Source organism: Mus musculus, chromosome 3 (genome assembly GCF_000001635.26).
Source record: "Mus musculus strain C57BL/6J chromosome 3, GRCm38.p6 C57BL/6J".
NCBI classification, from domain to species: Eukaryota; Metazoa; Chordata; class Mammalia; order Rodentia; family Muridae; genus Mus; species Mus musculus.
In genome coordinates, this window is record NC_000069.6 from 89938422 (window position 1) to 89953725 (window position 15304).

At 50.9% G+C, this 15304-nt stretch overlaps 1 protein-coding gene across 3 annotated transcripts in view; it reads right to left on the reverse strand.

Annotated features, from left to right (window-relative positions):
• Positions 1–1059: 1059 nt before the first annotated feature.
• Atp8b2 (ATPase, class I, type 8B, member 2) overlaps positions 1060–15304 on the reverse strand; it is a 23858-nt gene continuing 9613 nt past the window's right edge. For 2 of the 3 annotated variants that reach the window (NM_001081182.3, NM_001368650.2), the window contains 17 exons: positions 14254–14450; positions 11388–11596; positions 10548–10591; positions 9966–10131; positions 9626–9814; positions 9383–9498; positions 8204–8368; positions 8007–8118; positions 7758–7863; positions 7500–7644; positions 7061–7244; positions 6576–6799; positions 5688–5771; positions 5193–5438; positions 4909–5047; positions 3254–3384; positions 1067–3010 (listed from right to left, as the gene is read on the reverse strand). In NM_001081182.3, the coding sequence (NP_001074651.2) occupies positions 2732–3010; positions 3254–3384; positions 4909–5047; positions 5193–5438; positions 5688–5771; positions 6576–6799; positions 7061–7244; positions 7500–7644; positions 7758–7863; positions 8007–8118; positions 8204–8368; positions 9383–9498; positions 9626–9814; positions 9966–10131; positions 10548–10591; positions 11388–11596; positions 14254–14450 (2736 nt within the window). In that variant the 3' untranslated portion in view covers positions 1067–2731. Of the gene's footprint in view, positions 3011–3253; positions 3385–4908; positions 5048–5192; positions 5439–5687; positions 5772–6575; positions 6800–7060; positions 7245–7499; positions 7645–7757; positions 7864–8006; positions 8119–8203; positions 8369–9382; positions 9499–9625; positions 9815–9965; positions 10132–10547; positions 10592–11387; positions 11597–14253; positions 14451–15304 lie in introns of all 3 variants that reach the window. The other variant, XM_006501715.3, reaches the window with a different exon arrangement.

Here is a 15304-nt window from a genome sequence, read left to right on the forward strand (position 1 = left end):
CTTGTGGTCCTCTTCCTCCCCTGTAGGCCTGCTACAGAATCCTGCTATATAACCAAGACTGGCCTCAGACTGAAGACAAGCCTTTTGTCTCAGCTTCCTTCCTTTCCCTTCTTGGAGGAGGCTGCTCTTCCCGACTTCCCAGAGCTGAGCATTTGCTAGGAACTCCTCAGGAGAGGAAGCACTGCCTCAGGGCAGACAGATTAGCAGAGGGGTAGACTCTGCCCAGAGGTGGGTGGGTTAGACCACTGTGCAGAAGCTGCCCGGCAGCTGGTGGTCTACAACCTCTGTCTGAAGTCATGGTCGTTCTACAAATGCTTGGTTGGGGTCACTGATATTTACTTAAGAAGCCAGGAAGCTGTGAGGCTAGGAGAGTATTCTCTGAGGAGCAGAAGCAATAGGAGGGGAGATTAAAAATAAAAACCTTGAGAGCACAGTGGTGACTGCCTGCAATCCCAACTCAAGAGCTTTCTGCAAGCTCTCCAGTTCACAGTTTCCAGCTGTGAGCTGCCCTGCCTGTACCCAGCTGGGGAGAGGTAGGCCTGTTCTCCCTGAGCTGAGTGTTCTAGACCAACCTAAGCTGCAGAGCAAACTCAAGGCTTACCTGGGCAACCTGGTAAGTTTCTATTTACGTCAAAATGAAAAGGCTTTAAAATTTAAAAGGAAAGTTGAAGGCTGTGGATACAGCTCGATTGCCTAGAATGTACCGAGCCCTGGGTTCAAATCCTAACCACGTTAACCTGTCACAGTGGTCCAGCCTGCACTGGAGCACTGGGGAAGCAGAGGCAGGACAGACTTCATCTGTAGCTGTGCTGGGAGCTGGAGGCCAGCCTAGGGTACATGCACACACTCATCGCATGTGCACCGAGCATGCACACAGAGTAAGTTGGCCCATGCCAGCTCTCGCTGCCCGGAGCTGTTGGAACTCAGGCCACAGGACTGGGGAGAGTTGCCCTGAAGACTCTGATTCCACTCAGATCCACCCACAAAACCCCTGGAGGGTTTCTGCCTGTGCTTTTACCCACAGTCTTGTTTAAACATCAAAGAAAAGAGACAAATTACTCACCTCTCAGAAATTGGAATTTTATAAAAAGGCATTTTTCTTTTATATCCATAAAATGATATAATTTTTGCAATTATAGAAATGTCATAAATTATACAGAATGTTCCTTAATTACAGCTCAATGCAATATGGTACTTTCCTCCCTCCCTAAAAAATGAGAGAGAACAAAAAAATAATATATATATATAGCTATATATATATAATATGTATTTATATAATATAGACAAACCAAATACAAAAAAAAATCATTTCCTCTTTGGTATAAAAATCAGACTTTCCTTTTAAGAGACAGACAAACAGACATGATACTGGGCTTGTAAACTGTATGACCAAAAGAGATTCCCCAGTCTTGTCTTCCCTTCCTTCCTGCACCCCACTTCCCTGCACCTCACCCCCAGCTCCTTTGGGGCAACTGCATGGGACATCTAGATTCTGTGTCCACCAGTCCCAGCTCCACGCCAGTCTTCCTCCTTACTCTGCTGCTAGCAAACAAGAGGAAGAGATTCCTCTGGAAGCGACAGGTAACAACAAGCTCAATATGTACCTGACTTGGAGAGCTGGGCTGTGAAAGGGGTCCAAAGATGCTCTGTCCAGACCGGGCAAGTGGTCTCCGGGCGAACAGGTTTTATCTAACTCCTAGCACTCTTGCTGGAGGCTGAGCCTGAGGACAGAGCCCTAGGTTACTGGGCCAAAGCAGCAGAGGTCAGCTTCCCTTTTCAGTCTCACCTCAGGGATAGGTAGAAAAAGCACCGGATAATGAGGGGTAGGAAGGAAGGGAAGTTGGAAGTGAGTACGCTAAGGAATTGGGGACTCAATTCAGAATCCAAAAACCCTATTTCCCGTCTCAGGACTACACTTCCTATCAGCTACGGCTTACTGAGAATGATGCAGCCACTATCTGGGCTCTAGTCCAGCACTAGCAGGACTTTGGAGATCCAAGAACCCGTATGTGTGCCCTGGGGAGGCCACAGCACAGGTGAGGAGGGAGCCAGGACTATGCTTCCTTTCTGTTCTCCCAACAACCTCTTGCTGACAGTTCATCCCTATCTGTAGCTTCTGCATCCCATCAGGACACTGGCACCCTTAAGTAGTTTGGTCCCTCCCAAGCTACTCCACCAGGTAGGGCATCCCAGTGTGTGCCAGTCTCCTCTTCCCAGGAGAGTTAAGACACTAACCACAACACAAAGTCACACGAAGGCCTCCTCCACTTACCAAATAAAAAAAGACAAAACCAAACAACACAAATATAAACCAAGAGGACACACGATGATATGAGGGGGCTTGGCGGCCCCAGCAGGTCTCTGGCTTCCCGGCGTGATACATTCTTGTGTAATTCAGGAACAAGGGCGCAAGGGCCCCTCTGGGGAATAGGAGTAAAAAAATATGGAGATTATAGTCTCCCTGTGGACTCCAAGCAGGACAGGGCTGGACCCAATCTCATAGTTCTTTTTTCATGTGTTTTTGGTTCCACATCTTGTCCCTCACTGTGGCCCCATCCAAGGCTTGAACCGGCGCTGTCCCTGGGGTCTACTCCCTCTACCTCTACAAGCTGGTGAGGCTCACAGAGCAGTCCACCAGGCAGAGGAGGCAGGCTGCATGGAGGACCAGCAGTTTCCAGACACCGGCCCTGTGAGCTCTGGTCCCTGACGCAGGGGGTCCCAGCCCAGGTCTTCAGCCCTTGAGGGGCTTCTCAGCTCCGCCACTGGGGCTGTTGGCACTGTCACTTTTCTTCCTGCGCAGGCTCTCGATCCAGCTGGAGCTGGAGCGCGTGCTGAAGCTGGAGAGGGCCAGGGAGCTAAGCCGCATGTTCTTGCCAGACATAATGAGCTCCCCAAAACCTTCCTGATGAGAGAAGGCATAGCCAGAGCGCCGAGAGCCTGTGCGGCCCACTCGCCGCATGCAGCGGTGCTGCGCCTTCTGCTTCTTCCTTACCAGCTGGGTGTAGCGGACCTGAGGAGGGCATAGTGAGGGGGGGTCCTTCAGTATCCGCTCACGACGACAGGCACCACCTTGGTGCAAGGACCCAGAGCACCAGGGCAGATCAGCTCAGGAACTTCTGTAGCCAGGTGCAGCACGTGCCCCCAGAGTCCCGCAGCCCAGACACAGCTCTACAGCACCCAAGCAAAAGAGGCTTTTTCTGTCACATTGCAGCTGCCCCCCAAGGCCTGCGGCCAGCCTTGCCAGGCTTCTCACCGTGTCGGAGAGATCCGGCTTCAGGCTAAGCCTGAGGAAGCGGAAGGCAACCACAGGCATGATGCAGACAGCCGTGGTGAGCGCGATGGTGAGCCACACGGTGGGCTGGGCCAGGGTGTTCTGGGCATTCCCTGAAGGACAGGAGTCAGGAAGTTGACAGTGGGGATCTCCTCGCTTCCCCATTGCTATTTCTCATGGTTCCATGTCCTCAAACTCAAACCCCACACACCCTCAACTTCTGTCTGTCTGCCACTCAAATGCTAATCTCCAAATCTGTCTCTGCTCTCCAACTCTCTCCTGAAACCCTAGTCCTGTTTCTTTAACCATCTCAGTCAAGGAATCTCCAGGCTAAAAAGGCCCATGTGATGGACCGTCTCCTCTACCCCAAGCCTGCTGTGTGCCTGCCTTTTCCAGGTAGCGAAGCACTACAGTAGCAGCACTACAGTAGAAGCACTACAGTAACAGCACTACAGTAGAAGCACTACAGCAGAAGCACTACAGTAGAAGCACTACAGTCACAGCACTACAGTAGCAGCACTACAGTAGAAGCACTACAGCAGAAGCACTACAGCAGAAGCACTACAGTCGCAGCACTACAGTAGCAGCACTACAGTAGAAGCACTACAGTAGCACTCGCTAGCCCAGAACTACAGTGCCCCGCTCACTCCTTTCTCTTCTTCAAACTCAATCTAGGCTGCTGGCTGCAGTTTCTAAATATCTAAAGAATTCCAAGAGCCTGTAGTCCGATTCCTGTTGGAGGTCCTAGCCATTCTGTTTTCATGTGCCCTCTACTTTATTATCCAAATACAGTAACGCTGTCCCTTTAAAATGGGAATTGTTTTATGTACTTCCTGCTCAAACCTCCATTGAAACCAAAGCCTTTTGTGCAAGGCAGGCAAGCATTCTGCTGAGTTATATCCCCAAATCCACACCCCTCTTTACACACACACACACACACACACATACATACACACACACACACACACACACACACACACACACACTCCTTTTTGAGACAGGCTCTCATGTAGTTCAGGCTATTCTGAACTTGCTCTGTATCAGAGAAGGACCTTGGTCCTCCTGCCTCCACCTCTCAAGTGCTGGGAGTAGAGGCACTTGTCAGCCTATGTAAAAGAACAAAACAAGTAACAAATGAAAAGAAAACAACCTTTGATGCCATCTGTCTCCTGTCTCTAAGTAAATGAAGACTTCTGGCAAGGAAAAGCAAGGCGCACTTGGTAGCCTTGCATTCAGAGACCTCTCTCTTTCCCCACCGCTTCCCCAGGCCTCCTGCCCCACACTAGCTCGCCAAGAGCCAAGCGGTACCTTCACATTCCAGGCTCTGCTCACTAACAGCAATCTCCTCTGCAGGACTATCCCTGGCCAATTCCACTGGCACCGCTGACCGGGAAACTTGCTATCCCTGACCTCCTTGGAGCTCTGCCATTCCACAGCCAGGCAAGGGCTGTTCTTCCCTCTCAAGGACACATAGACATCCCTTGGCACCAGAGCGTGGGTCACCCACCTCTTCATATGGCCTCGTACCTTGCAAGGTGCCCAGCATGTAAAGTATTGGTAAGTGCTGGCTGTCTACCCTTCGTCCCTAGAACAGATATGAATCATCATTGATTAAGAAGGATGCCACGGGTACTCACCCACAAACCGGAACTGGTTTGGGAACATGTCAAAGAGTCCATTGCTGTGCATGGCAAAGAGGATGGCGAAGTACACTGCAAGGCTGCCCCAGATGAAGAAGTGATTGATGGCTGTCCAATAGCCTGTATCCAGCCCAATCTGCAAAGAGTAGTTATTGAAGGGACGAGTACCCCAAGATCCCACCCCACCACAAGAAACAAAGATGTGATGCTGAGGCACACACACATACACACAACCCCGTCCCCAAGAAAGGCTCCCTCCTTCCTGAGGGATGGCCTCATACCTGCACACTGACCACAATGACCAGCGATGTGGCCACAGTGACTGCAAAGGACTGGTAGTCTGCCAGTTGGGTGCCATCATCCCGAGTGGCCTCCGCAAACACCCCATAGGGGATGAAGAACATGAGCACAGAGGTGTAGATGCCCTGGGCGATGCAGATGAAGAACTCTCGCTTGTTGAATAGGAGGTTCAACTGGCCTGGCTCGTACAGTTTAGGGTACTCCATGCTTCGCTGTTCCGGGACATCCTGTGAGGGGAGGAGCCCAGAAGCTGCCACGGATGCTCTCCAGTCCCCCTTCCTAAAGTCTTGGTAATAGATGCAGGCTTAAGCTAGATTCTCCCAATCTCTCTGTGTTCAGCAACAAAGGGGAGTTACAAGTTCCAGAGCCAAGATGGAAAGGATCCCCCCGGCCCCCCAACTGGAAGTGTCCACTGGCATCGGGGCAGCGTCCCGCACCTGGCATATCAGACAACCTTTCCCTGACCACCCCCATACCTGGTCAAAGACGCCCATGGCTAGGACGGGGAGGGAGGTGTACACGATGTTATACAGGGTGATGAAGTACTGGTCATAAACGGTCTGGAAGAGAACGGGGCAGGAGAGTGAGCAACAGCCTTCTCTGGCAATCAGGCACAGGAAGATGGCTTCACAGCACCAAGTAGCCCTAGCAAGCTTCCTCAGGGCCCTAGGATCTCCACTCTCCCAACAAAAGCTTTGCTTTTAGGTTGGTTATTTTGAGACAGGGTTTCCTATGTAGTTCAGGTTGATCTGGAACTCACTATGTAGCCCAAGCTGGCCTCAAACTTTCAATGCTCTGTCTCAACCTCCCTGAGTGTTGGAATGAGTATGCACCACCATGGCCAGATTCAGAGTTCAAAGTCAAGTGGTGCTATACGGTAGATAAACAGGTCAGCCTGTATTATAACAAGCCATGCCCCCACTCCAAAAAAAGAAAGAGGAAAAAGAAATACCAACATTTATTAAGTACTAAACAATGGGACGGGTTAATTAAAAGCACAGACTTACGGTCTGTTGTTAGGTGTTTACCTACTCCTCACGTGGATGAGAGAGAGATGTGAGGCTGTGCCTATTTAGGGGGCATGGGTGTGCTATAGTGTGCACGAAGATCAAAGGACAGCCACTGAGTGTCAGTTCTCAGCTTTCTACTTTGTTTGAGACACAGCCTCTGCCACTGTAAGCCAGGTTGGCCTACAAGCTTCCAGACAGCCTTCCATCCCCAGCTCCCACTGCTGCTGACTTCTACACCGATTCTGGGGATCTGAACTCAAATGTTCAAGACTGTACAACAAGCACTGGCCTCTCCACACTCTCCTTGATGGAGCTCCTACACATGCAGCAGAGAGGTCTAGAAACGCATGCTACCTGGGCTGAGAAACCGCAGAAGAAGCCAAACCAGAAGTGGACCATGGTGAACGCAAAGTTCTTGTAGAAGAAATAGCAGAGGAACTTGCACATGCGTAGGTAGGACCAGCGCCCATGCACCAGCAGGAGGCGTTGCAGGAACTTGAACTGTGAAAAGGAATAATCGGAAGCCAGGACAGCCTGGATCCCTTCCTGCCCACTGATGCCCACACCAATGTGAGCAGCTGCAGAGACAAAAGATGAGAGGAAGGGGAAGGTGACCGTCTACTTCAGATCTCATCAATTTCAGCCCCACTCCTTACCCCTCCCACGAAGTGACAGCCCCGCCTCTCACTCCTCCCATCCAATTACAGCCCTGCCCCTCACTCCTCCCACCCAATTACAGCCCTGCCCCTCACTCCTCCCACCCAGTGACACCCCACCCCCCACCCCCCACTCCTCTCTGGTTCTGAGACCTTACAGAGTCCAGCCAAGCCCATACTCACTTTTAATCATGCTGACATCATTGGCTCCATCCCCAATGGCAAGTGTCACTGCCTTCTTGTACTTCTTAACCAGTTCCACCACTTGTGCCTTCTGCAGGGGTGTCACTCGACAGCAGATGACAGCTTTGCAGGCACATGCTGTCTCCAGAAACTCTAGCTCCATATCAGCCTCCAAGGCATGGGCCTGAAACAGAGAAACAGAGTCACAGTGTTCCCAGAGCACCCCTCAGCTCTCTGGTCCCTTGATGATCACAGCCCCTCCCTCTCTCAAGTCAAGGGAAGTTGAGAGCAAGGTAAGATACCACTGAGAAAAAGCATAACCCGTGTTCAGAGCCCTTTCTGCCAAGAGGGAACCGAGGAGCTATGGGCAAGCACTCAACAAGGTCTGAGCACTGTCCTGCCTGGTAGCCTGCTCCAAGCTAAAGATGGCAAGCATTACCAGGCTGTGCCCGTTGATGACCAAGGCGTACTCCCCAGCAACAGCCTCCAGGACAGAAGTGAGCTTTGAAGAAGAAAGGTTCCCCTGGTAGGTGAAGCCGTTGCCCACAGCGTGGGAGGAATCTACCATCTTCTTCCGGGCTTTCCTGTGAGGGCAGGGAAGAAACTGTGGTAGGACCGCAGGACAAGCACACAGAGGAAAAGTCAAAGCTGCCAGTCTGGGCCTGGGCACAGTTCTGGTTCTGCAGCCTCCGCTTACCTCAGCTCCTCTCGCACCTCCAGGACAGTGTGGCCTGTGACTACAAACACCTCTGTCATGTCGTCAGTCAGCATCTTACAGGAGTAGCCAATGTTCACAGCTGTCTCTGCCAAGACAGAACAAAGGTGCTGCAGGCTGGCGTCCACAGGGCCAGCACGCCTTCCCACCTGGTGGCCCAGCTCCACACAAGGGTACGATAGGACCAGTGTGTCGATCTGCCACCAGTCCTGCCCTGTTAGGCATTCTCACCTTGCTTATCTCCTGTTAGCACCCAAATCTTGATGTTGGCCAGAGTCAAGAGGGCAATGGTCTCTGGGACTCCCTGCTGAAGCTTGTCCTCAATGGCCGTGGCACCCAGCAGCTGAAAATACCACAAGGGTTTCTGAGGAGAGCTGCGTGCTCTACAACATTTGCTGCACCATCAGTCTGTCCTGCTCGGTCCATACCATCATGTCACTCTCAACCTCTTCATAGATGCTGGCTAGCCTGTCCTCTCGGCTGTCTTGGGCCAGGCTAGCCTGGAGGCGTCTCCTGGCCCACTCCTCATAGTACTCTTCATCCAGGTCTTTGTAGGCCAACACCAGGGTCCTCAGCCCGTCCCCTGCATACTCCTGGAGGAAGGGTTGGAAAAGTCAAATGAAAAGAATTCTAGAAAACACAGCAAGAAAACTGCTACTCAAGTCTCAACAGATAGCTGAGATAATCTTTGGTTGGATTTTTTAAATTGTTTAACAATATTTTATTATTTGTGTCTGTATGTGTCTGTGCATCAGAGCACACATGACACACATGGTCAAAGGAAGTTGGCTACCTCCTCCTACCATATGGGCTCTAGAATCAAACTCATGCCATAATGATTGGCCTTAGTGCTTTTATGTGATGACCCTCCTGGTTGATTTGTTGAGACAAGGGCTCATGTAGCCCAGACTAGCCCCAAACTTCTAATCCTTCTAGTTCTATTTGCCAAATACTGAGATCATAAGCATAATGTAATGCCAGGCCGTGCTCATTTAAATACTTTTACCTCAGGAAAAATAGAAACTAAATGTATTCATTATCTATCAAGATCTTAAATGTATTCAACACAACAAAACAAAACCCCACCAAAAATAACAACACCGTGAGCTAGTGAGATGGCTCAGCAAGTGAGGGTGCTTGCCACCAAGGCTGAAGATCTGAGCTTACTCCCCAGAGCCCACAAGACAGAAAGATAGTATCAGTTCCTTCAAGTTGTTACCTCCACAGGCACACCATGATGTGAATACATACACATATATCGACTACAAAATACATATACACACACATAAACACAAGTACACATATACATACACTTTTATCTTTAAAAAGACAACATGGGGCTGAAGAGACGGCTCAGCAGTTAAGAGCACAGGTTGCTCTTCCAGAGGACCTGGGTTTAATCCCCAGCATCCACATGGCAGCTCAAAGCTGTCTATAGCTCCAGTTCTGGGGATCTGACATAGTCACACAGATATGAATGCACACAAAACACTGATGCACATAAAATAAAAATAAATAATTAAAAAAAAAAAAAAAAAACAGCAGACAACATGCCCTTGCTGCCTCCCAGTGCTGAGATGGCAGAAGCCCCGGGCCAGCACACCTACATTCAGATGGTCAGTGGTGCTGCTGAGCAGCTCCTGGGTAGGAGGGTGGAGCCTGTCTAGCAGGATTGTGTCAGCCCCTTTGCAGTAGAGTCGTATCTTCCCCTCTGGATTCCGAACTGTGAATGGCACAAGGGAGAAATGTGCCAGAAAATTTCAGGCAGAATCTAAACTAATAAAACAAGAGTCCCCGACCAGGCCTATCTGCTGTCCCAGGTCTCCTCAGCTCCCTGGTATTGGCCTCACCTATGACTGACATCCGCTTGCGAATGTTGTTGAAGTCCAAGATGGCCAGCAGCTGGTAGGTGATGGCTGTACCGAGCTCATGGACAGTGATTGTTTTAGGGGTACGAGAGCGGAACACAAAACCAAAATTCCTGGCTGCGGTGACCAGAGCGCCCTCATCTGGAGACTGAGCTTTGTAGTACAGCTCTCCTGGTAGGGAAAAGGAGCGTGCGCAGTAAGTAGCCACCATCCCAGCCACTTGCCTTGCCCAGGACGCCCCAGCACAGCAGCAAGGCAGAGCAGCAGCACCCAGGAGCATGAACTGGACTGGGCCAGAGCCTGAGCCAGCCCCTCAGCTCACCTTCGTTCTTTTCTTCTGACATGACAGTGTGACACAAGGAGAGGAGACGGAAGAACTCGTGCGTGTGTGGGTCCCCCATCTTGACGGCCTCCAAGAGACTCGAGTCCCAAAACAAGAATTTCTTGTCAGCCAGTGGATTAAAGGAGAAGTCAACAGGCTCTGGTCTCTGGAACAAACAAGAAGACTTGAGGAAATGCTATCCCAACTCCTACCTCTCAGTAAGAGCCCTGGCCACTCTGGGCCTCAGATGTCTAGCGGGGCTCTTTTTATTTTGATTTTTCCCTTTTTCTTTGAAACGGGGTGTTAATATGTAGCCTGGGATGACCTGAAATTCTCTACGTAAGCCAGGCTTGCTTCCACCTCTGACTATCTCAGTCTCCAAGCACTGAGATTACAGTGTGCACCACGCCTCACCCAGCAATTCCCACCCGCCACCAGTGCTCCTTCACACATCCACTTCTCCGATACCTTCCACTTCCTGCTGAGATAATACTCTGTTCCCATCTACGCCAGCTACTGCTGGCCAGGTGCCCAGACTGTCTCTAACTGGCATAAAGAATATTCATGGAGACTGGATCTTACCTCTCCCAATTCAGCTTTGTGCCCCAAGACATCAAACACATCACCTACACATAGACAGTAGGAAAAGCAACATCAGTACTGGGACTCTCCAGAGTATCACGGAAAGCTCTAGTGTAGACCCCATGGGTATGCGAGACCCTCAGACCTACTCATCCTCTAGATGCCACCCACACTCATGCTTTAGGTACTCAGGATCCCAGGCTCCAGGACCTGGCCACAAGGGCCATAGTGCTCACTGTTCACCATGTCCCTCCGAGCCACCTTCCAGTAGCTCTCCCCACAAGGGCGGGTCTGATTCTCTGCCTGCCTCTACCAACACTCCAGGCCTGCTGGGTGCCTGGTACCTTCCAGGCCCAGAGAGCAAAGAAAGCCTTCCACCCTGGGCATGAAGTCTAGGTTCATGCAGAAACAGTTACTGACTGTGGGGGGTCTCGAACCTGCACACACCCCGCCCCACACCATCCCAGCAGCTCAGCCTCAAGGCCACACCAGGAAGACTGCAATTACACTCCAGAGACTCACAAGGGCCCCTTGCAGTAACAAGGAAAGCTACACTTCATGGGGCAGTCAAGGTCCACCTTAGGCAGCATGCCCAGAGGCCAGTGTCTTGGGGCTCACTTCAAATAACCGAGGTATTTCCCTGGTGTGAGAGTTGAGATTAGAGCAAGGGCTCCAAGAGAGGACAAGGAAAGGACCCTCAGTACGATTCCCCACTCAGGATGCAGAGCAGACCCTTGCAAGGTCCCTCACACCCAAACAGGAAAGAAGGAAACCCCAGCGTCAGCACAACAAAGGAAGCCCCATTCCACTGTCCTTCCAGCCCTCAGGACTGAGCCTTACCATAGCTGTGGCCGTTGATGGAGCATTTGTTGAACACCATGATGTTCTGGGTAAGGGTGCCCGTCTTATCAGAGAAGATGTACTCCACCTGGCCCAGCTCTTCGTTCAGAGTGGTGGTACGGGCCTCCGCAGGGGTCCGCTTCTTCATGCAGAACATCTTCTTGTCCCAGTTGATAAAGTAGCTGTGGCCCAAGCGGATGACTTCCACACTGCATAGGGGACAGGAGGTAAGGCCTGGGAAGCAGAGAGGGAAGGAAATATCCCACCCACAGGGGTCTTGGCTGCAGGCGTTGGCCTGGGGAGAAACAGGAATGGAGAAGACACCTGGGTACAGGAACCTGGATGGGAAGGGGCAGGGAAGCCTGCAGGCGGAGCTGCTTGTGTACCACTGACACAGTAGCTCCCAACCCGACCCTCCTGACGCTCTCCACACAGAAAGGTGCAAAGGCTCTGGGCAGGCAGGACAGATGGCACAGGCAGAGAAGGAAGAGGGACTGGACACGCGGCGCTTGGCCAGTTCTTACCTCAGGACTAAATACAGTAACCATGCAGAGAAAAATAAGAGAAAATGCAAGAGGGAAGGGAGAGAAAAGAGAGAAATAATGAGGGCACTGTGCATGCCGTGGCAACACGGAGCCAACTCCAAGAGGTCACGTGGGGAAAAGCCCAGGCCTCGTCACTCCTCACGGCCCAGCATAGGCCAGGGCTTCACTCCCTGGGATACAGAGGCCTAGAGAACGTGGGAGCGACACCATGTCACAAGGGCAAGGGACTTCCAGCTAGTCATTACTTTTAGCATCAGGGCTGTTAACATTCCCAGAAAAGATCCTTTGTCTGGGTCCAGGATGGCCAAGCAGTAGGCCACACACCTGGAACCCTGCTTCAACTTGGCTCCTATCAGGATCTTGTTAGGAGACAAAAAAATGAGATGTCTAAGAATGTTGTCCTGGAGCTAGGCATGGTGGCACATGCCTTTAATCCCAGCACTTGGGAGGCAGAGGCAGGCAGATTTCTGAGTTCGAGGCCAGCCTGAATTCTACAAAGTGAATTCCAGGACAGCCAGGGCTATACAGAGAAACCCTGTCTCAAAAAACATTAAAAAAAAAAAAAAGGGGGGGGGAATTTTGTCCTGGCCCTTCTCAGGACCATTATCAACCCCACTCTCACCCTCCTCCAGACACAAATGCTGATTTGATTCAACTCAGGAAAAAATTCTCTTAGGCGGCTACCAAGAGCTCCAAGTAAACTCAGATTCAAGGCAGGTACAGCAGTGAGAAAGTGGGAAAACAAAACGAGCTGGGAAGCAGGAAAACATGTAAATAACAGCAAAGCAGCAAAGTGGTCAGGGCAGCGTTAGGTCAGTGCCCGACTGCAGAGGAATGTGTTGTTGCTGCTGTGGTTGGGTTTTATTTGGGGGGGTGGAGGCTTGTTTTAGGGGCAAGGCTGACCTCAAATTTATGACTGTCCTCCTGCTTCAGCCTTCCCACGTGCTGTGAATACCAGCATGAGGTACCAGGCCCGCACGGTAATTTAACTTTTTATAAGTATTTTCCAATTCAGTGCCTTCTATCAAAACATCCTTCTGTAGAAGGGAAAACAGACAGCTTGTGAGGCCCTAAGTGACTACGGGCTAGCCTGAGGTCATGTGGCTGGGAGCAGCCAACAGTCAAGCCAATTCTCCAACACTCTCCTTCCTGTTGTAGGAAAGCCACAGCCTCCGACCCCATACACACAGCAGTGCTTCATTTGTAGGATCTGGGCTAGCAAGGAGAGCGGAGTACAGTCTGGGCTCAACTGAGTACAACTGTCATTGACTAAAGATGGAAGCAGGAAAGAGCATCTGCAAAAATACTTCCTTCAAAATGCCATAGGCTACTGAGCCTGTATGATGGGACAGACCTACAACCCCAGCACTAGAGAGGTTGAGGCAGGAGGATCACTAGTTCTAAACTGGCATGTGACTAGACAGTGACTGATTCAAAACCAAAAAGTCACAGGCTCCCTTATCTGAAATGCAAGGCAGGAAAGACTCCTCTGGTCTGTCTTCTCCCTCCCTCATCCTCACTGGCCTCTGCTTGGTGACATTCTCCTTACTGCCAAAGTCCCACACGTGCTGCCCAGCACAGCCAGTGGCATTCCTGAAGGCTGCTATATATTCTGCAGGTGTTTTCACAAACTGTTCCTGCAGGCCCACAAAGAGTGACGGCCCCTAACAACCCAAGGCAAGCTTCTGTTTCCCAGCCTCTCCCACACAGCTCCTTGCTCAGGGCTGAAACATCTGACTCCTACATCCTCCCAGTTTCTCATCTGCCTGTCCTTGTTTCTGGCCTTTCTCCCTCCTCCTCCTCCTCCTCCCCTAGCCCAACCCTTGCCCACCCCATGCCACCATCTCCTCGTCTAAGAAGCATTCCTGACTAACTGCTCGGAGAACTTGGTGTCTATCACATGCTACATCAGCAGCTAGCACTGGTTCCAGTCCCAGGCCAGCCAATCTGCTTCTCTGAGGGCAAAGGCAACCTACACAACTCAGCAGCCCCAGCTCTCCGCAGAAGATTCAAGGCAGAACAACTTCTATTTTGTGACATGTGTGGAGTTTTCTTCCTCTGTCAGGCTTACGTTTCAGAAGGGAAGAAGGTCAGTTCTCTGTTACCTTAGCACTTCTTGCCCAGAACAGGCAATAAAATAACACTTGGTGCTGAATAAATTAATATAGTTTCTATTCCACTGTATTCCAGATGTCAGGAAACTTGAGTAACATAAAATGGTCACAGGATAGAAAGGACTCCATATTCCTTCTCGAGGGTCTCCTCTTCCCGGGAAAGTAGGCAAGGAAGCACAGAGGCCGCCCGCCGGGGAGAGCGCGTACCTGACGTACAGTGAGATGGGCACAACGGTGTTGAGGATGATGATATAGGACCAGAAGGAGAGGAAGCCAGAGAAGAAGGCACTGTCCACCGCCTCGTCCCAGGGCAGGTAGACCTGGAAGCGCGTCCCAACTTCGTGCTCCCAGATGGCATTACCGATGGCCAGGATCACCCCCATGCAAACCAGGAACCCAAAAATCTGAGGAGAAAGGAAAAGCGCAGAAGAGGCTGAGGCTTAGAGAGCTTTGTGGCTCTCAAAGCCCCATGCACCCTAAAGAGGTCTGCTGACATTCTGAGCTCATAAAAGCTCAAGCATGGTCTCGCTTTTCTACCGTAAGGGACCAGGGCGGGCAGCAGGTGCTTGACGACCACCATAGCATGCAGTCCCCTCTCTGATCATGTTCTCATTCTATGACAGGCAGGCAGAAACACTAAGCAGCTCCCAATCTGGAACTTTCCAGAGTCCTCAAAGGATGTGGCTGGGATGAGATACTTCTGACAGGATTAAGAAAGAAGCTGTAAATGACCAATCTGCCCGTGCGAGCCCACACAAGCCAACAGAACATATGGATTGTATAGAATGCTTTTTTTCCCCTTCTTGGGAGTTAAGTCCAGAGCTCCAATAGGCAACCTACTAAGTTACATCCTAAGGTCTTCCTTCACTTTTTTGAAACAAGGTTAGCTTCAAACTTGTGGTGATCAACTTGTGTCACCCTCCCCAATTTTGAGACTTTAGGTGTGAGCCACCAAGTCTGGCTTGGGAGGATCTTGAGTTCAAGGCCAGTCTGGGATACAGATCAAGATTTTATCTGAGCAAGAAAGAGGACAGGGAGGGAACAATGAAGACCACTGTCTAGTCTCCAACAACTACTTCCAAAACTGCCCTAAATTGAGGCTCAGAAAAGCAGGCATCATCCTGCACTGTGGCCACCAGGGGGCGAGAAGAACCTTTGTATGCGGAACTCACTCTACTTCTGCGAGAGACCAAGATGAAAGCAAGCTCAATGACTGCCTTCGAGCCTCCCAAACTGGCAAGCTGGGTGCAGGCAGCTA